This window comes from Ictidomys tridecemlineatus, chromosome 1, assembly GCF_052094955.1.
Source record: "Ictidomys tridecemlineatus isolate mIctTri1 chromosome 1, mIctTri1.hap1, whole genome shotgun sequence".
NCBI classification, from domain to species: domain Eukaryota; kingdom Metazoa; phylum Chordata; class Mammalia; order Rodentia; family Sciuridae; genus Ictidomys; species Ictidomys tridecemlineatus.
The window spans coordinates 24,691,628-24,709,824 of NC_135477.1; the positions used below are offsets into that span (position 1 = coordinate 24,691,628).

Below are 18,197 nucleotides of genomic sequence, written 5' to 3' on the forward strand. Positions count from 1 at the left end.
TGTGTGTACAGAGTGCCACTTCATTAAGTGGCTGTGTCATAATTCATTGTGGTCTAGCATTTATGATGTGCAAATATCTACAGCTGTAGTCTCTTACAGTTTTTTTTTTTTTTGTCAACATTTACGTCAAGGCAGACATACCCATCTCTCTTACACACACACACACACACACACACACACACACACACACACATACACACACACACCAGTCTGAAGGTTCCCGGAGAAGCCTGAAAGCTGCTCTCACTTGTCTTGGTCTAAATACTAATTCCCTCCTGTGTCAGGTAATGTTACATAACTATCTTATCCAAGACACAGATTGCTGTCCTAGCCTCCTGTTCATTCAGGAGGGAGAAGGAAGACTCTGTAGCAAAGGAGAGACAGCATAGCAAAGGCAAAAGAGAAGGCATACTTCCAGGCAAAGCCAAGGAGAAAACTCCAAATTTCCTGACTCTTGCTGGCTTACCCTTCTCAGATTCCCCCACATGCTCTACAAATAAGCAGCAGTAACAGCAGCAACAGCAACAACAACTACACATACAATACACATACACACAGCCCAGGCCTGGATGACTTCACTGATAAGTTCTACCACATAGATAGTAATTAATACCAATTCTTCACAAACGCCCTCCAAAAATAAAGGAGAAAACATTTCCCAATTTATCCTATGATGTCAATATCACCCTGATAACAAAACCAAACAAAAAAGTCATGAGAAGGGCTGGGTTGTAGCTCAGTGGGAGAGTGCCTGCCTAGAACATGTGAGGCACTGGGTTTGATCCTCAGCACCTCATAAAAATAAATAAATAAAGGTATTGTGTTCACCTACAACTATTTAAAAATTATATATATAAAAAAAGAAGTCATAAGAAGGAGGTTGGAGTTGTGGCTCAGTGGTAGAGCTCTTGCCTGGCATGTTTAAAGTACTGGGTTCAATTCTCAGCACTGCAGAAAAATAAATAAAATAAAGGTCCATTGACAACTTAAAAAAAAAAAGTCACAAGGAAAACTAAAAAAATGGGGCTGGGGATGTGGCTCAAGCGGTAGCGAGCTGGCTTAGCATGCGTGCGGCCTAGGTTCGATCCTCAGCACCACATACAAACGAAGATGTTGTGTCCGCCAAGAACTAAGAAAAAAATAAATAAATGTTAAAACTCTCTCTCTCTCTCTCTGTCCCCCCCCCTCACTCTCTCTTTAAAAAAAAAAAAAAAAGAAAACTAAAAAAATAATTCATAGAGCCAAATCCTTTATTTATATAGAAACAAAAATCTTCAATAAAATACTAGCAAGCTGAACCTAAGAGTTATATTCAATGATTAGAAATGCTAGGTTGATTTAACATAAGAAAACCAATATGTATAAGTTCAGCAATTTGGGAGGCTAAGGCAGGAGGATCACAAGTTCAAGGTCAACCAGGACAACAAAGCAAGATCTTATCTTAAAATAAAAAATAAAAAGGGCTGAGGATGTAGCTCAGTGGTAGAGTACTCCCTATTCAATCTCCAGTACACACACACACACACACACACACACACACACACACACACACACACGAAAGAAAATCAGTGTAATATATCAATGAAATAAAGTTTTCTTTAAAAAAAAAAACCCACACATAATCATCTCAAAAGACACAGATAAAGCATTTGGTACAATCTAACACATTTTCATGATAAAAAAAAACAAAACAAAAAACACTCGAACTAGGACAGAGGTTGTGGCTCAGTGGTTTTAGAGTATAGCCTAGCATGTGTGAGGTGCTCATTTTGATCCTCAGCACCGCATAAAAATAAATAAATAAAATAAAAGTATAAAAAATTGAAAAAAAAAAAACAAAAACCACTCAAACTAGAAATAGACAGAACTTCCTCAAGCTGATAAAGGGCATCTACAAAACACCTGCAGCTAATAGCATGCTTCATGGTGATTACTTCCAAGATCAGGAACAAGCCAGAGATGTCCACTCTCATCACTTCCATTCAGATTGTATTAGAGGCTCTAGTTTGGACAAGTAAAAAAGAAAAAGAGAGAAAATGCATCCAGATTGGAAAAGAAGAATTACACTGCCTATTATACATAGATGACATATTTTTGTATATAGAAAACGTATCTGCTGGGCTGGGGTTGTGGCTCAGTGGTAGAATGCTCACCTAGTGCTCACTGAGGCCCTGGGTTCGACCCTCAGCACCACATAAAGATAAATAAATAAAGGTATTGTGTCCATCTACAGCTAAAAAATATTTTAAAAAAATACCTGTATTTCTATACATTAGCAATCTGAACATGAACAATCTGAAAATGAAATTAAAAGCAATTCTTTCACAGCACCAATAAAAAAGAACACAATATATAGAAATGAATTTAACAAAAGAAGTGAAAACTACAAAAGTGAAAACTACAAAACATTTTTGGAAGAAACTGGAAAAGACCTATATAAATGTCATGGATCAGAAGACTTAATGCTGTTAAGATGGCAGTATTTGAGATGGGGCTATAGCTCTGTGGTAGAGCGCTTGCCTTACATCTGTGAGGCACTGGGTTCAATCCTTAGCACCATATAAAAATAAATAAAGATAATGTGTCCATCTACAATTAAAAAATTATTAAAAAAAAGATGGCAGTATTTCCAAATTGAACTACAGATTCGACACAATCCCTATAAAGTCAGATGCATTTGTGGAAGAAATTCATAAACTGATTCTAAAATATACATGGAAATACAAGAGATCATAAATAAATAAATAAATAAAATTAAAACAAATTTTTAAAAAATTTTTGAGATGGGGTCTTACCATGTTGGCTGGCTGGCCTTGAACTTCTAGACTCTTACTTTGGCCTTAATGGGATTATAGATGCATGCTACTACACGTGAGTGCCCAAAAATTCTTAAAAAAACAAAGTTGCTCTTCTCAATCTAATTATTATTGGCACACATGTGTGGAGTAGGGATCAAATCAGGAGCAGTATTTGACCACACAGCTACATCCCCAGCCTGATCTTTCCAATTTTAAAACTTGTTATAAAGCTGGAGTAATCACATCAGTGTGGTACTGGCTTAAGAATAGGCATTTGGTCAATGCAATAGAATTGAGAGTTCAGAATAAAACTTTGCATCTATGGCCATTAAATTTTTAACTTTAATTTTTTTATTTTTATGTGGTGCTGAGGAGAGAACTCAGTGCCTCACATGTGCTAGGCAAGCACTCCATCACTGAACTACAACCCCAGCCCCTACAGCCATTAATTTTTGACAAGGTTGTCAAAATAATTCAATGGAGGAAAAAATACTCATTTCAACAAATGGAGCTGGAACATCAGGATATCCACATGCAAGACTCAAATTGGATCCCTTCTTTCTACCATTAACAAAAACTGACTCAAAATGGATCACAGACTTAACTACAATAGCTAAAACTAAAACTAAAAATCAAAATAGTAGGGTTGGGATTGTGGCTCAGCGGTAGAGCGCTCACCTAGCATGCTCGGGGCCCTGAGTTCAATCCTCAGCACTGCATAAAAATAAATGAATGAAATAAAGGTATTGGGTCCAACTATAACTAAAATAAATAAATAAAAATAATAGTAGATCTTCTGATCTGGATTAGGTAATGGTTTCTTAGCTATAATACCAAAAGCACAGGCAATGAAGGACAGATAAATTGGACTTTATCAAAATTAAAACTTTTCACTGGGTAAGGTGGTTGCCTATAAATCTCAGCAGCTCTGGAGGCTGAGGCAGGAGGATCAAGGGTTGGAGGGGCTGGGACTGCATCTTAGTGGCAGAGCGCTTGCTTAGAACGTTAACACCATATAATAAAATAAAAATAAAATACAGACATTCTGTCCATCTACACCTATAAAAATTTTTTAAATTAAAAAAAAAAAGGAGAGCTGGAGATGTGGCTCAGTGGTTAAGTGCCTCTGGGTTCTACTTTTTTTTTTTTTGGCATGGGGTAACTGAATTCAGGGGCATTTAACCACTGAACCACATCTCCAACCCTACTCTGTATTTTATTTAGAGACAGGGTTTCACTGAGTTGCTTAGCATCTTATTTTTGCTGAGGCTGGCTTTGAACTTTTGATCCTCCTGCCTCTGCCTCCCCAGACACTGGGATATAGGTGTGTGCCACCGCACCCAGCTGGCTTCTACTTTATACTCTTTAGAATGGCAATTATAAAGAACAACAAAAACAAATCCAGAAAAAACAAGTATTGGTGAAGAAATGGAAAACCTGGAATACCTGTGCACTGCTGGTGGTAAATGTAAAATGGTATAGTTGCTATAGAAAACATTATGGCAGTTCCTCAAACATTTAAAAATAGAATTACCATATGATTCAGCAATTCCGATTCTGGGGATATACCCCAAAGAATTGAAAGCAGGGACTTGAACCAATATTTGCATACTGATGTTCATAGCAGCATTATTCACAATAACAGCAACAACAAAATGGAAGAAACCCAGGGCTGGGGCTATAGCTCAGTGGCAGAGTGCTTGCCTCACACATGTGAGGCACTGGGTTGGATCCTCAGCACCACATACAAATAAATAAACAAAATAAAGATACTGTGTCCATATATAACTAAAAAATTATTTTTAAAAAATGGAAGAAACTCAATGCCCATCAAGAGATGAATAGGCTAACAAAATGTAGTATGTACATAAAATGTAATATTATTCAGTCTTAGAAAGGAAGGATATTCTGATCCATGTTACAACACAGCTGAACTTTGAAAGACATTATGCAAAGTGAAATGAGTCAGACACAGGATAAATACTGTATGACCCACTTATATATGAGGTACTCAGAGTATTCAAATTCAGAGAGACAGAAAGTAGAATGAAGACTGACTGAGACTGGGTGGCAACTGCAGAGTTAGTGTTTGGTGGTTCAGAGTTTTAGTGTGGGAAGATAATAAAAGATGATAAAAGTCCTGGAAGCCAGGTGTACTGTAGTCCCAGTGGCTCGGGAGGCTGAGACAGGAGAATAGCCAACCTCAGAATAAAATACAAAATAGGGCTGGGCATGTGGCTCAGTGGTCGAGTGCCCTGAGTTCAATCACTGGTACCAAAAAAAAAAAAAAAAAAAAAAAAAAGTCCTGGAGACGGATGATGGTGATAGATACACAACAATGTGAACATACTTACCACTACTGAACTATATGATTCTTTTTTTCTTTCTTTCAGTACTAGGGATAAAACCCATGGACACCCTACCAATGGAGTTACATCCCCAGACCTTTTTACTTTTTATTTTGGGACAAGGTCTTGCTAAGTTGCCCAGGCTGGTCTGGAATTTGTGATCCTTCTGCCTCAGCCTCCCGAATAGCTCCCGAGATACCATCATGCCTGGATGAACTGTGTACTTAAAAACAGTTAAGGATGACAAATTCCATGTTATGCATATTTGAACATCATTTAAAAAAGGCAGTTCAGAGAATGGGAGAAATATTTACAAATCATGGATCTGATTAATATCCATAACAAAGCATATTGTATCCAGAATATATAAAGAGCTATTACAACTCAATAATAAAAGACAATTCAATTTAAAATAGGTGAAAGATCTGAATAGGGACTGGGGTTGTGGCTCAGTGGTAGAGAGCTTGCCTAGCACACGTGAGGCACAGGGTTTGATCCTCAGCACCACATAAAAATAAACAAACAAATAAAATATTGAAAAAATATCTGAACAGATATTTCTTTAAAGAAGATATACAGATAGCCAATAAGCATATAAAAAGATGTTCAACATGATTAGATGTTAAGGATATGCAAATAAAAGCCACAAAGAGATCACCACCACTTGATACCCACTAAAATGGCTAAAATACAAAAAAGTAATAACAAGAGCTGACAGGGATGTGGAGAAACTGAAAACTTCATATATCGATGATGGAATGTAAAATGGTGGAGCTGCTTTGGAAAAGAGTTATTTCCCCAAATATTAAATGCAGAGTTGCCATATGATCCTGCAATTCCATCCTAGGTTATACCTAAAAGAAAAGAAAATTTGGGGCTGGGGATGTGATTCAAGCAGTAGCGCGCTCGCCTGGCATGCGTGTGGCCCGGGTTCAATCCTCAGCACCACATAAAAAACAACGATGTTGTGTCCGCCAAAAACTGAAAAATAAATATTAAAATTCTCTCTCTCCTCTCTCTCTCTAAAAAAAAAAAGAAAAAAAGAAAATTTGACTATACAAAGGTTTGTATATGAATGTTCATAGCAGCATTATTCATAATAATCCAAAAGGTAAAAATACCAAATGTTCCTCAACTGATGAATGGGTAAATAAAATATGGTATATTCATACAATGTAACATTATTTGGCAATAAAAAGGAATGGTGTACTAATACATGCTACAAGATGCCAAGATAATTCAATAAAGAACAGTCTTTTCAGCAAATGATGCTAGAATAGCAAGATATCCACACACACAAAAGACTCAAGTTGGATTCCTTCCTTCTACCACTTATAAAAACTGACTCAAAATACAAAAATTGACTCTAACTGCAGCAGTTAAAACTATAAAACTCTTTAAGAGGAGGAGTAAATCTTCCGACTTGGGTTAAGCAATAGTTTCTTAAGACATAATGCCACCGGGCACTGTGGTACACGCCTATAATCCCAGTGGCTGGGGAGGCTGAGACAGCAAAATCGAAAGTTCAAAGCCAGCCTCAGCAATGGCGAGGCACTAAGCAACTCAGTGAGACCCTGTCTCTCAATAAAATACAAAATAGGGCTGGGAGTATGGATCAGTGGTCAAGTACCCCTGAGTTCAATCCCCCATACCAAAGGAAAAGGGAAAAAAAAAAAAAGACATAATGCCCAAAGCACAAACAATGAAGAATAAATTCAGGACTTCATCAAATTAAAACATTTTGTGCTGCAAACAATACCATTGAAAAAGTGAAAAGAAATGCAAATCAAAATTATTACTGTTTTACACCAGCTAGAATGGTGAAAACATGAATCTTAAAAATATAACATTAAGGGCTGCGAGTGTGGTAGAGCTCTTATGGGGGTGGGGGGACACTGGGTTTGATCCTCAGCACTATATAAAAATAAAATAATGGTATTGTGTCCATCTATGACTTAAAAAAGAAATTAAAAAAAATACAACACTAAGGGGGAAAAGCCAGTCATAAGAGACCATCTGTTATATGATTCCATTGATAGAGAATATCCAAATGGGCAAAACTACAAAGACAGGCAGTAGTAGTTCAGTGATTGTCCAGGGCAGGAATGGTTTTTTTTTTTTTTTTAATATTTATTTATTTTTTAGTTCTCGGCGGACACAACATCTTTGTTGGTATGTGGTGCTGAGGATCGAACCCAGGCCGCACGCGTGCCAGGCGAGCGCGCTACCGCTTGAGCCACATCCCCAGCCCAAGGGCAGGGATGGTTTGAAGGGACTGGAGACTGACCAGGGGAGTTGGGGTGATAAAAATATTATAGGGTTCATTGTGGTGATGGCTATACGGTATGTGAACCATATCTCAATAAAGTCATTATTAAAAAAAAAAAAAGTTGTAGTAGGAAAAGGAAGGATGTCAAGTCCCTGAATTTCTTGTTACCAGCTCCCCAGCCCAGCTTAGCAGAAATCTGACTAATAATTCTGAGACATCAAAGCATTTTATAGGCCCATAAGATCTGAAAAATCACCTACCAACATTTTCTTTTCTACCAGTGAGAAAAGGGCCTCTGAGACTGTCCAATGCTGTGTAGCATGTCAGTGAGGAGGGGCACAGTCCAACACCTCTCAAACTTTACACCATAACACTCACCTGGACTTTTGCCCTATCTGTGTACACCTGTACCATTACCTATCTGTATTTCATCCCTTAAAATTGACTTACTTTTCTTTCTTTTTTTTTAGTTTTCGGTGGACACAACATCTTTATTTTATTCTTATGTGGTGTTGAGGAGGATCAAACCCAGCGCCCCTTGCATACCAGGCGAGCACGCTACCACTTGAGCCACATCCCCAGCCCTTACTTTTTTTTTTTTAACCAAAACAAACTTACTTTAAAGGTAACTTCATCATCACTATCCTAACTAAGGAAAATAAATGGAAAATCAGTGTTGCTGACCACTAAGTGGAAGATAATTTGGTTTAGCTAATATTGTTGCCTACTTAAAGCTGTTGAAAACTGAAATAAGCAAGGATTAAAGGCTGTTAAAAGATTAAAAAGTCATATATAAAATGAATCAATAGAAGGAATCAAAAAACTGAGAAGGGAAGAGAGACCTCACTATTCATGTTACTGAATTCCTGTTGTCCAGTTATCAGCTAAAATCTGCTAGCTTTAAAGGCAAACCCTTGGTCTAGTGGTGAACTTTGGAATTGGGAAGGCCTGGTTCCTATTTGCCTCTTTCCCTTACTAGTTTTAACTCTGGGCAACTTGTCCAACCACAATATCCTAAGCCTGTTTCCTTGTCTGTAAACAGGATCTACTGTGCCTACTTGGCGTGTTTCCTTCTGCCACCAAGATATTCCTGTGCTGAAATACTGTATACTCACAAACAATGCCTAGTCAACAGAACACAGGACTGGCCAGTCTGTAGTAACAGCAAGTGGCCAGTAGGTGACACCATAACCCTTGGTTTAAGAAACAGATGGGGCCATTCCCTTGAATTTAATTTGATGTCTGGTCTACAGAAAAATACCCCAATCCAGGCTGCAATTTAGGTTAAAAACAGGGAAGATGCTAAAAATGCTTGGAGCCCAAACCTTTTATTAACCAGAACTGACATGGATTTTTAAAATGAATGCGCGCAAACCCAAACTGTTTAACGTACAGGCTTAATTTGGGAAGGGGCTTAAATTAAGCAGAAGAGCATTGGCAAGAAAAGGCAGTCAGGCCAAGTTGCTGCTGTAGGACTAATACTTTCCGGATATCCTGAGCACGTGTGGTCAAGTCTTGGCACAGGTACTACTGAGTTAAGAGGGACAGGGCAGAATGTGTAACTTTCCACAGAAAATGTTTAGAGAACAGGACACTAACTAACAGAATCTTTCAGCAAGGGGCAGAGTCTGCTGTGGCCAAGTCTTTCTTAACAATGAAAGAGCCTTGGTCACAGTTTTCAAGACTGGGATAAAGCCACAATGGGTTCATTCTTGAGTCAGGTCTGGTCTTTATGCCCTGGATGCTTGGCTCCATTTTGTGTGAAGCCACTGCAGGTCTCAGCACTCAGCCCCAGTGCCCACCCCAGGAAGCTTCTGGCCCTACAGAGGCGTTTTCAAATGCTAATAATGCCTCAGTTGGAGGCCCAGCTGTCCAGCCAGGGGTTAGAGAACTGGCTCAGTCTCCCCCTCTCTCTGCCTAAGTCCTCTCTGCAAGTGAGAATGAAAATCCCTGAGGCCCCTTCTGAAACACATAGCAGGTGGCCACCTGGTATCTAAAAGGCCATTCCAGGTGAGGGCACCAAGTCATTTTCCATTCCCTTTCTTCCTCTGAGTTTTGCCGCCATGAGAAACCTCCCTTAGCTCCCTGAGCTTGGTATGCTGCTTGGCAAGGGGAAGCAGCACTCCAAGGTGGCAAAGAGTAAAAATAAAAATTAAAAAAAATGACTAGGTATATTTCTGCCCCTTGCTTACTTGAGAAGGATTTCCTTATTCTATGTTAAATTCCTCAATAACAAAAAATTCCCTGGCAAGAGCTCTTTAAAACTCTATGTGTTGGCCTATGGGGTTGTGTGTGGCTCAGAGATAAAATGCTTGCCTAGCACATGTGAGGCACTGGGATAGATCCTCAGCTCTACATATTATGTCCATCATAACTAAAAAAAAATTTTAAATACCCTCTATGTGTTAGCAGGGGTGGGATATGTTGGTGGTTGGGGGGGGGGAGTTGTTGAATGGGTGTACAGTGACACTCATTGGGTCCTTAAATTGGCCATCACCCTGTCTCCACCTCCCCAACATCCAAATTTGGTCATGGTGGTCTGAAGTTGGACTGGTATAATAAGTTACCAAAGTCTAGGGAAATAGGTTGCAGAAAGCAATTATTGTTTGCAAAGTAATTAACATTGCCTTTGAAATACTAAGAAACAAACACATTCTTCAAGGGTTCTTAATTCATCCCAACTCTGGAGAATGATGGTCTACCTGCATAAAAGGAAAGTCCCAGCAATGTTCCATACAATGGCTTCAAAAGTAATGCCCCACTACTACCCAATGGAAGCTAATGTCCCTTTTGGAGTTTCTTATGGCTAAAGTCTGGAATCCTGAAGGGAAATGGTCCTTTCTTCCAGGTGCTCTTTCTGAGCACCCTGAGATGATCACAAGCTCTCCAGGGACAGAAGGAGGCAGCAGGCCCAGCTGAATCACACTAGTTGTCAAGTGAGGAGCTGGCCTGTAGGAGGTGTTTGAGGGAGAGCAGGAAAATGGAAGGAGACCCAAAATGGGCTGGCAGATTCAGGCCTGTCAGTTTTGAGGTTAAACTTCTGAACAATATGACACAACCACCTCTGTCTCCCAAGAAATAACCTCTTACCTTTTTTTTTTTTTTTTTTTTTTAATGGTGCTGGGGATCAAACCTAGGATCTTGTGTGTGCTGGACACTCTACCGCTGAGCGACACCCCCAGCTCCCTTATTGGTGTTTAAAAATCACTGACAACCAGGGTTCAAGTGTTCTCTATGAAGACCCAGAGCTGGTTCCTAGGAGGACTTGGCAGCTCTTTCCCCAAATGCCAGACACACCAGATATGCCACCAGCAACATGGACTGATGAGAAGGGAAGGACCGATTAGTCTGTGCTCCATCTCTGGGAGTCCTAGAATGAAGCCAACACATGTGGAGAATCTGGCAACAGTCTACTCCACCCTCTTTCCTAAGAAGGCCCAAGCTGCTGTTGTGGCCACTGTGGAACTGCTCAGCAGAGCTGGGTCCAGAAAAAGCCTCTCTGAAACTGGAAGAGAGCCCTTACACAAGTTAGAATACACTTAGGGGCAAACAGGCAGTTCTGCACAGGTGCAGCAGCCTCATGATTCCCCAGTGAAAGGGGGATACCAACTGAAGCCCTGGCTGAGGCAGCAGAAGAAGTGAAATACAGTCAGTTCTGTTGGCCTCTACCAGCACAAGTGCTCCCAAATGGGCCTTCTGATTGCCCCGACTGTGTCTCTCCATAAGCCCATCTCAATTTCAAAAGCCTGGGGGCTTTCTCCTTGCTGGAAGGAGGGGAGTGGGATTGTATGTGCCTAGTCTGTTTTTGCCAGAAGAAGCCTACAAAGTTTTAAGGCCAAGGTGTATGGGCAGTCTGATGTCACTGCCACAGATTACATTTCTGGAGCTATTAACACACTCATGCAATGCTACTCTCATTTTAGAGAAGTGGTAACCCCAGACATTGTATGAAGGGCACTACCCTCACTATCCAACACCCTAAGACCCAGAGCCTCCTCCAGGCAGACACTACCTCCACCTGACAACTCCCACTCACCAAAGGAAGGCCAGCACTCACTTTTTCCTCCAGGGATCCACACAGAGCTAGTGAGCATCTCAACAGGAGCCCGCAGTTCCCTGCATGCCATGCCCCACCATGCTCTAGCCACAGGTAAGAATCTTGCAATGGAGTTCTGAGGCAAAGCCACACCAGGAACCTCGAAAGCAGCTGAAGGCAACCATGTAAGCAAAGCACCAAGGAGAAAAAATTAATATGTTCTGGGTAATTCCCCTTGAACACTTGACCTCCTGCAGGGAGATAAAAGATGGGATATTCTAGAAGTTAGAGTTGGTACAAACCCACAGAATCTGGCACCCCTGACTTTCTCCACACACATGCACTGAGGACAAGGTGCTTGCAAGAGAAGGAAATCCTAGGGTACGACTGAACCCCATTGCAGGGTTTCAAAGCAAATTTCTCCAAAGAAGGGCAAGACAGAAGTCTTTCTTAAAGAAAAAACAAACAAATCTAAAGGAAAAACAAAACAGACTCTCTGTACATACAGTTAATGAGTTTTTATGGCTAGAAGGCATTTTTTTTTTTAATGCGGTGCTAGGGATCAAACTCAAGGCTTTGTGCATGCAGGCAAGCACTCTAGCACCAAGTTACATCCCCAGCCCACTAGAAAGAAAATTCTTGATAGTTGGATGGATGGTAGCCAGTCTTAAAGGTTTTTCCCTCTACTAATTCTGTCTGATATTAATTTGGCTAAATGTGGTTGCAGGACACTGCAAGGGGAAATGAATGTGTGGTACTACTTGATTAAATAAAGAAGAGTGAGAAGAAACACGATGTCTTCTACAAAACTGAAAGGAAAGCTCCAGGATATCCCTTCTAAGTTTTGCCTGGCATCAAAGGACTGGAAAAGGACTAGAAAGCTAGTCAAGGGAGACTCAAAATTGTTTCCCTAGAAATTTCCTCAAAAACCTTTCCCTCTCCAGCTTCCTTTCACTCCCTCAAGTCATTTTCAGGAGGTATAGAGAAGTGTAAAGAAAATTCCTTTTATAATCAAAGAAGCTCAGCAAACTGCAATACTTGCAGCAGGGTCATAGCAGGGGAGGCAGAAAACTGGTGGGCTGCCAAAGACTCTGCAAACCTCACCAGAGTCTCTACAGACAAGACTGTGGGTCCCTGCACTCCTCTTGAGTCCCATGCAGGACAATCTCCCCATTGTAAGGATGGGAACCTCAGTAGCCTAAAGGGCTCAGTGGAGGGGGCTAAGTGTAAACTTATAGTCCTACGTTTACTTTTATGAAAAATGTCAAGAGGTCCTTTAAAGTTTTAAAATCAAGCATATGCTTGTGCTCTTTCCACCTTTTTCCTGAAGAGAATGGTGAAATCTAGAATGAAATCCATTTAGTTGCCAGGGACTTGTAAACCAGTGTACAGTTACTTTGAAGACCAAGTGGTAGAATCAATATAGTATTCTGTGTGTGTGTGTGTGTGTGTGTGTGTGTGTGTATGTGTTAATTACTGGAGATTTAACCCAGAGGCACTCTACCACAGAGATATACTCCCAGCCCCCGGCCGAACTATTCTATATTCCCATTAGCAGTATGTGTTCAGAGTTCCGATTTCTCTACATCCTCATCAACATTTGTTATCTTTTGCATGCGTTTGTGTATTTTGATAACTGCTCATCAGATGATTTTGAGCTAATTAAAAAGGAGAACAGGAGATTGTCCTGAATAGCAATTAGGCAAAAGTCCTTCAAAAGTAGGACTATACTGTTTCATGTACACATATAGCCCCTCTCTCCATTGTTCACTGTGAAACAGTAAGCTGCAATTGCAAGAAATGGATCAGGAAACCTAGAAGCATATTCACCCTAGCAGAGCCTTCAAATAAAAAGGCAGCCTACTAAACACCTGCAGTGTGGCCCCTGCCCATTGTGGCATTGCACAGACTGAGCAGAGGACCTAAAGGAGCTGTACCCAGACTCCACAGAAACTTGTAAGGGCATAAATAGATATTGTCTTAAACCATTAATTTTGTGATGATTTGTTATGCTGCCCAGAAAACCAACACAAGAAAACTTCATTTTGCAGGGTTGGGGATCAAACTCAGAACCTCATGCATACTAGTCAAGCACTCTACTACTAAGCTACATCCTCAGCAATAATTTTATTTTATAATTCTATAAAATTTACATGGTTCCAAAGTCACAAATCTACAAAACAAGGAAAAGCCTGGCTTCCTGTTCTCTCCATTCATTCTGTTCCTTCTTCTTCTTCTTCTTCTTTTTTTTTTTTTTTTTGGTACCAGAGATTGAACCCAGAGGTGCTCAACCACTGAGCCACATTCCCAGCCCTTTTAAAAATATTTTATTTAGAGACAGGGTCTTGCTGAGTTGCTTAGGGCCTTGCTAAGTTGCTGAGGCTGGCTTTGAACTCACAATCCTCTTGCCTCAGCCTCCTGAGCCACTGAGATTCATGTGCCACCATGAACAGCCTGTTCCCTCCTTCTTGAATAGGTCACCATTTGAAATATAGTATAGCTTATCTTTCTATTTAAAAAATCCACAATAAAGAAAAGCAGGGGCTGAGATTGTGGCTCAGTGGCAGAGTGCTTGCCTCACACTATGAGGCACTGGGTTTAATCCTCAGCACCACATAAAAAGGAATAAACAAAAATAAAATATTGTGTCCATCTACAACTAAAAAAATTTAAAAAAAGAAAAATATGTTTTCTTGTGTGTGTGTATATATATGCCATATATATACCCTCATCCTGCTTTTATTTATTTATTTTTTGTGGTGCTGGAGATTGAACCCAGGGCCTTGTGCATGTGAGGCAAGCACTCTATCAACTGAGCTATAGATCCCCAGCCCCACCTGCTTTTAAAGTTTGCTATGGCCATAATTTTATTTGGTTATAATAAACCATACATTTTACTTTATATCCTAGAATGTTTAACAACTTTCTAGGCTACATGAAAAAGCTTTTTTTTTTTTTTTGATTCATCTGTCACTTAAAACGACAATTTTGAAGACACTGCATAGCCATTTTTTTTTTTAAGAGAGAGTGAGAGAGGGGAGAGAGAGAGAGAGAGGAGAGAGAGAGAGAATTTTTAATATTTATTATTTTTTAGTTCTCGGCGGACACAACATCTTTGTTGGTATGTGGTGCTGAGGATCGAACCTGGGCCGCACGCATGCCAGGCGAGCGCGCTACCGCTTGAGCCACATCCCCAGCCCCTGCATAGCCATTCTTGATGTCAAGAGTTAGCCTCATCAACATATCACTACCTTCAAATTTTTTACTGCACAGGTAGAATGGTGAGTGTTCATATTCCCAAAAATAATTGGGAATTAATGTATACTGAAATATTGGATTTATACAATTTAGGAAATAATATTGCTAACTTAAGAGTTTATTCTAGGGCTGGGGATCTAGCTCAGTTGGTAGAGTTCTTGCCTCACATGTACAAGGCCCTGGGTTCAATCTCCAGTACCACTAAAAAAAAAAAAAAAAAAAAAAAAAAGTGTATTTTATTTGGCTAACCAGGATGGTAAATCTATGAATCATGCTGTATGAAGGACAAGCAGACTAGTAAGTTCTCTGTGGCTAACTATTGCATTAATAATCTAAATTAATACCCTTTCTGAATTAATGCTATCTACCTATAACTATCATTTCCCTGTAGGCTTGGCCATAGGATTTGCCTTGGTCAGTAGGCCAGTAGCAAAGTATATTTTCTTTTTCTTTTTTTTTTTTTTGGGGTGTGTGTGTGTGTGTGTGTGTGTGTGTTGTGCTGGGGTATTGAACCCAGGGCCTTGTGCATGTGAGGCAAGCGTGCTACCAACTGAGCTCTATCCCCAGCCCAACAAAGCATATTTTCTTTCTTTTTTTTGAGAGAATTTTTTAATACGTATTTTTTAGTTTTTGGCGGACCCAACATCTTTGTTTGTATGTGGTGCTGAGGATTGAACCCAGGCTGCATGCATGCCAGGCAAGCGCGCTTCTGCTTGAGCCACATCCCCAGCCCAACAAAGCATATTTTTATTTCCACTTCTTCCCATGGACCCATAACAATGTGTTAAGATGCCAGAGCTAATTATTGCAACTAGTGCTTCAATTAATAGTCCTTTGTGAACATCTTTTCATAATTTTGCTCATATCTTTGAAATTCCCAGAAGTGGGATTGCTAGCATTGCTATATCATTTTTAGCAACATTGCTAGGTATTGATAAATTCTCTTCCAGAGAGAGAGAGAGAGAGAGAGAGAGAGAGAGAGAGAGACACCTCTTTGTCCCCCTTAAGCCCCCACCTCAACTGAAGATTGAATCCAGGGGTGCTCTACTAACTGAGTTATATCCCCAGCCCTTTCTATCTTTTAATTTTGGGACAGTGTCTCACTAAATTGCAGAGTCTGGCATTAAACTTAAAATCTTCTAACTCAGCCTCCCAAGTAGCTGGGATTACAGGCATACACCACTGCACCTAGTCAATAGTGGCATTTTGTATCCCACCACGACTATATATGATAGTTTCTCTAAGCCTGACTTGATTCTGTCAGATAAGGGAGAAGTGTTATCTCAAGGTACTTTTCGTTGCATTTCTCTTATTACAAGTGACATGAACATACTTCTTTTCATGTGTTTATGGACATTTTCTTGAAACATCAGATTTCATCTCAAGAATATTTTGGTTTGCCTCATCCCCAGCAATCCTCCAAAAGATAAAAAAATCAAACACTGATTATAGCTGTCATCCGCCACCATAGTGTAAGGTGAAAGTATCACTTATTAGCACTGATTACTCTTCTTTTACCAGGTCATAGGGCCCAGTCACCCCAAATGTATGTGTTTACCTGATTCTGAAGCAAAACCAGATCAAGTTAAGAGTCTCCAAGTAATGAAACTTTACTTTATTCTCTGATGCAATTTCCTTTGCTGTGTAGCCTTGAACAAACAAGTCACTGCCCCGTGCTTTTCTTCCAGGTATCCAAATATGATGGGATGATACTGTCTACCTTGCAGGGAAATTTTTAGAATCAAGAAAAGTGTTTAAAATACATAAAATCTGCCTTTTGTACTATCTGTAAGACTGTACAAGTATTGAGCCTCTGAGGACCTCAAATATTTTTAAGCACCTGATTTGACCACAGGAAAACAGGGCCACTACCCACATGAAAAGGAATAATGATCAAAGAGCCTCATGGGAACTGAGATACAGAGTCCAGTACTGTGGCACAGAATACAGTCTCCTCAGAGAGCCAGGATTCTAATCTTCAGCTCAGGAAACTAACACTTTTCTTCCTGCCTTAGTTTATATCAAGAAACACAGTCACAGTGTTTATGGTTGTCCTCAGAGATCACCCAACTGGGTCACACCTGGAGGGCCTGGGAAAGAAAACCTGGAGAAGAGGAAGGAGGCAGGGGGCTTTTTATAGGAGGCCACATTGGAGCACAATAGAGTGGTCACCAGAATGTCAGATTAGAATTATTAGCATTATTAATTGGTCCTGGATTTGGCAGTCTAAACACCCAAATTGACAGAGCTCACACTCAATGTTTAAATCCATACTGACCTGGGCCAGCAACTGTCCCAACTTTGTTAGGGCAGCATCAGAGATAGCAAGTATACTGCCCCCCCCCCCCCAGGCCTATCCATGTTAGGAAATGCTCACATATCCCAGTGAGCAGTTAACAGCTTTCCAGTTAAATCCCATTAACAAGAAAGAAAAACTAACAAAGAAAAAGGAAAATCTCTTTTCCATATGGCAAGACCTTAATTTTTTTAGCATTTTAAAAAATTTATTTAATTTTTTTTAATATTTATTTTTTAGTTATAGTTGGACACAATACTTTTATGTATTTATTTTTATGTGGTGCTGAGGATCGAACTCAGAGCCCTGTGTGTGCTAGGCAAGCCCCCTACCACTGAGCCACAACGCAGCCCCAAGACCTTAATTTTTTTATTAGCTATTTTATAATTTATTTATAGTCTAAGCAACAACTTCCTATGATTAACACAGATCAATACCACCTTGATTTTTACCCCAGAGAATTTTAATTAGGTTTTAGATGCATTTCTCTTTATCTTGTTATTAAATGCATTATCTAAGTCAGTAACTCATGTTTAAGAAAAAGAAAAGAACAGAAAAAACAAAAAACCAACCAAACAAACAAAAAAAGGATTGCCAGGCATGGTGGTATATGCTTGTAATCCCAGCAACTTGGGAGGATGAGAAAGGAGGATTACAAGTTAAAGGGCAACCTCAGTAACTTGACAAGGACCTAAGCAACTTAGTGAGGCACTGTCTTAAGAGTGGGGATATAGCTCAGTGACAAAGTGCCGTTGGGTTCAGTCCCCAGTACCAAAAAAAAAAAAAAAAAAACTACAATACACAGCCTATGCCACAGTCTATTTCAAATTCAGCTTGTCCACCAAGAGCCTCAAATTTATTTTTATTTATTTTTTTTTTGGTACCAGGGATTGAACCTAGGGGTGCTTAACCACCAAGCCACATTTCCAGTCTGTTTTCTTTTTACTTTTTATTTTGAGACAGGGTCTCACCAAGTTGCTGAAGCTAGCTTTGAACTTATAATCTTTCTGCCTCAGCCTACTGAGCCTCTGAGGACCTCCCAATATTTTTAAGCATCTGTTATGTGTCATAGTTCACCCCCTACATACTCAATCCTTTTCTTCAAACTGAAATGCTTCCAGTTTCCTAAACTTGCAAGCTATTCTTCACAGGCCACACAGTTTAGAAGTTTTGTCAATCTGATAGCCACCTT

The 18,197-nt window shown here is 39.9% G+C and overlaps 1 protein-coding gene across 25 annotated transcripts in view; it reads right to left on the reverse strand.

Moving 5' to 3' along the window:
• Sufu (SUFU negative regulator of hedgehog signaling) overlaps positions 1-18,197 on the reverse strand; it is a 112,730-nt gene that overhangs the window by 40,755 nt on the left and 53,778 nt on the right. For 20 of the 25 annotated variants that reach the window (XR_013424561.1, XR_013424548.1, XR_013424519.1 and 17 more), the window contains exon 4: positions 11,473-11,622. The exons of the other annotated variants lie outside the window; for them this stretch is intronic. Coding sequence is in view for 11 of the 20 variants with exons in the window: in XM_078018609.1 (XP_077874735.1) it covers positions 11,473-11,622 (150 nt within the window). In the remaining 9 variants the exon portion in view is untranslated. The remainder of the gene's footprint in view (positions 1-11,472; positions 11,623-18,197) is intronic. 25 annotated transcript variants of the gene reach the window in all.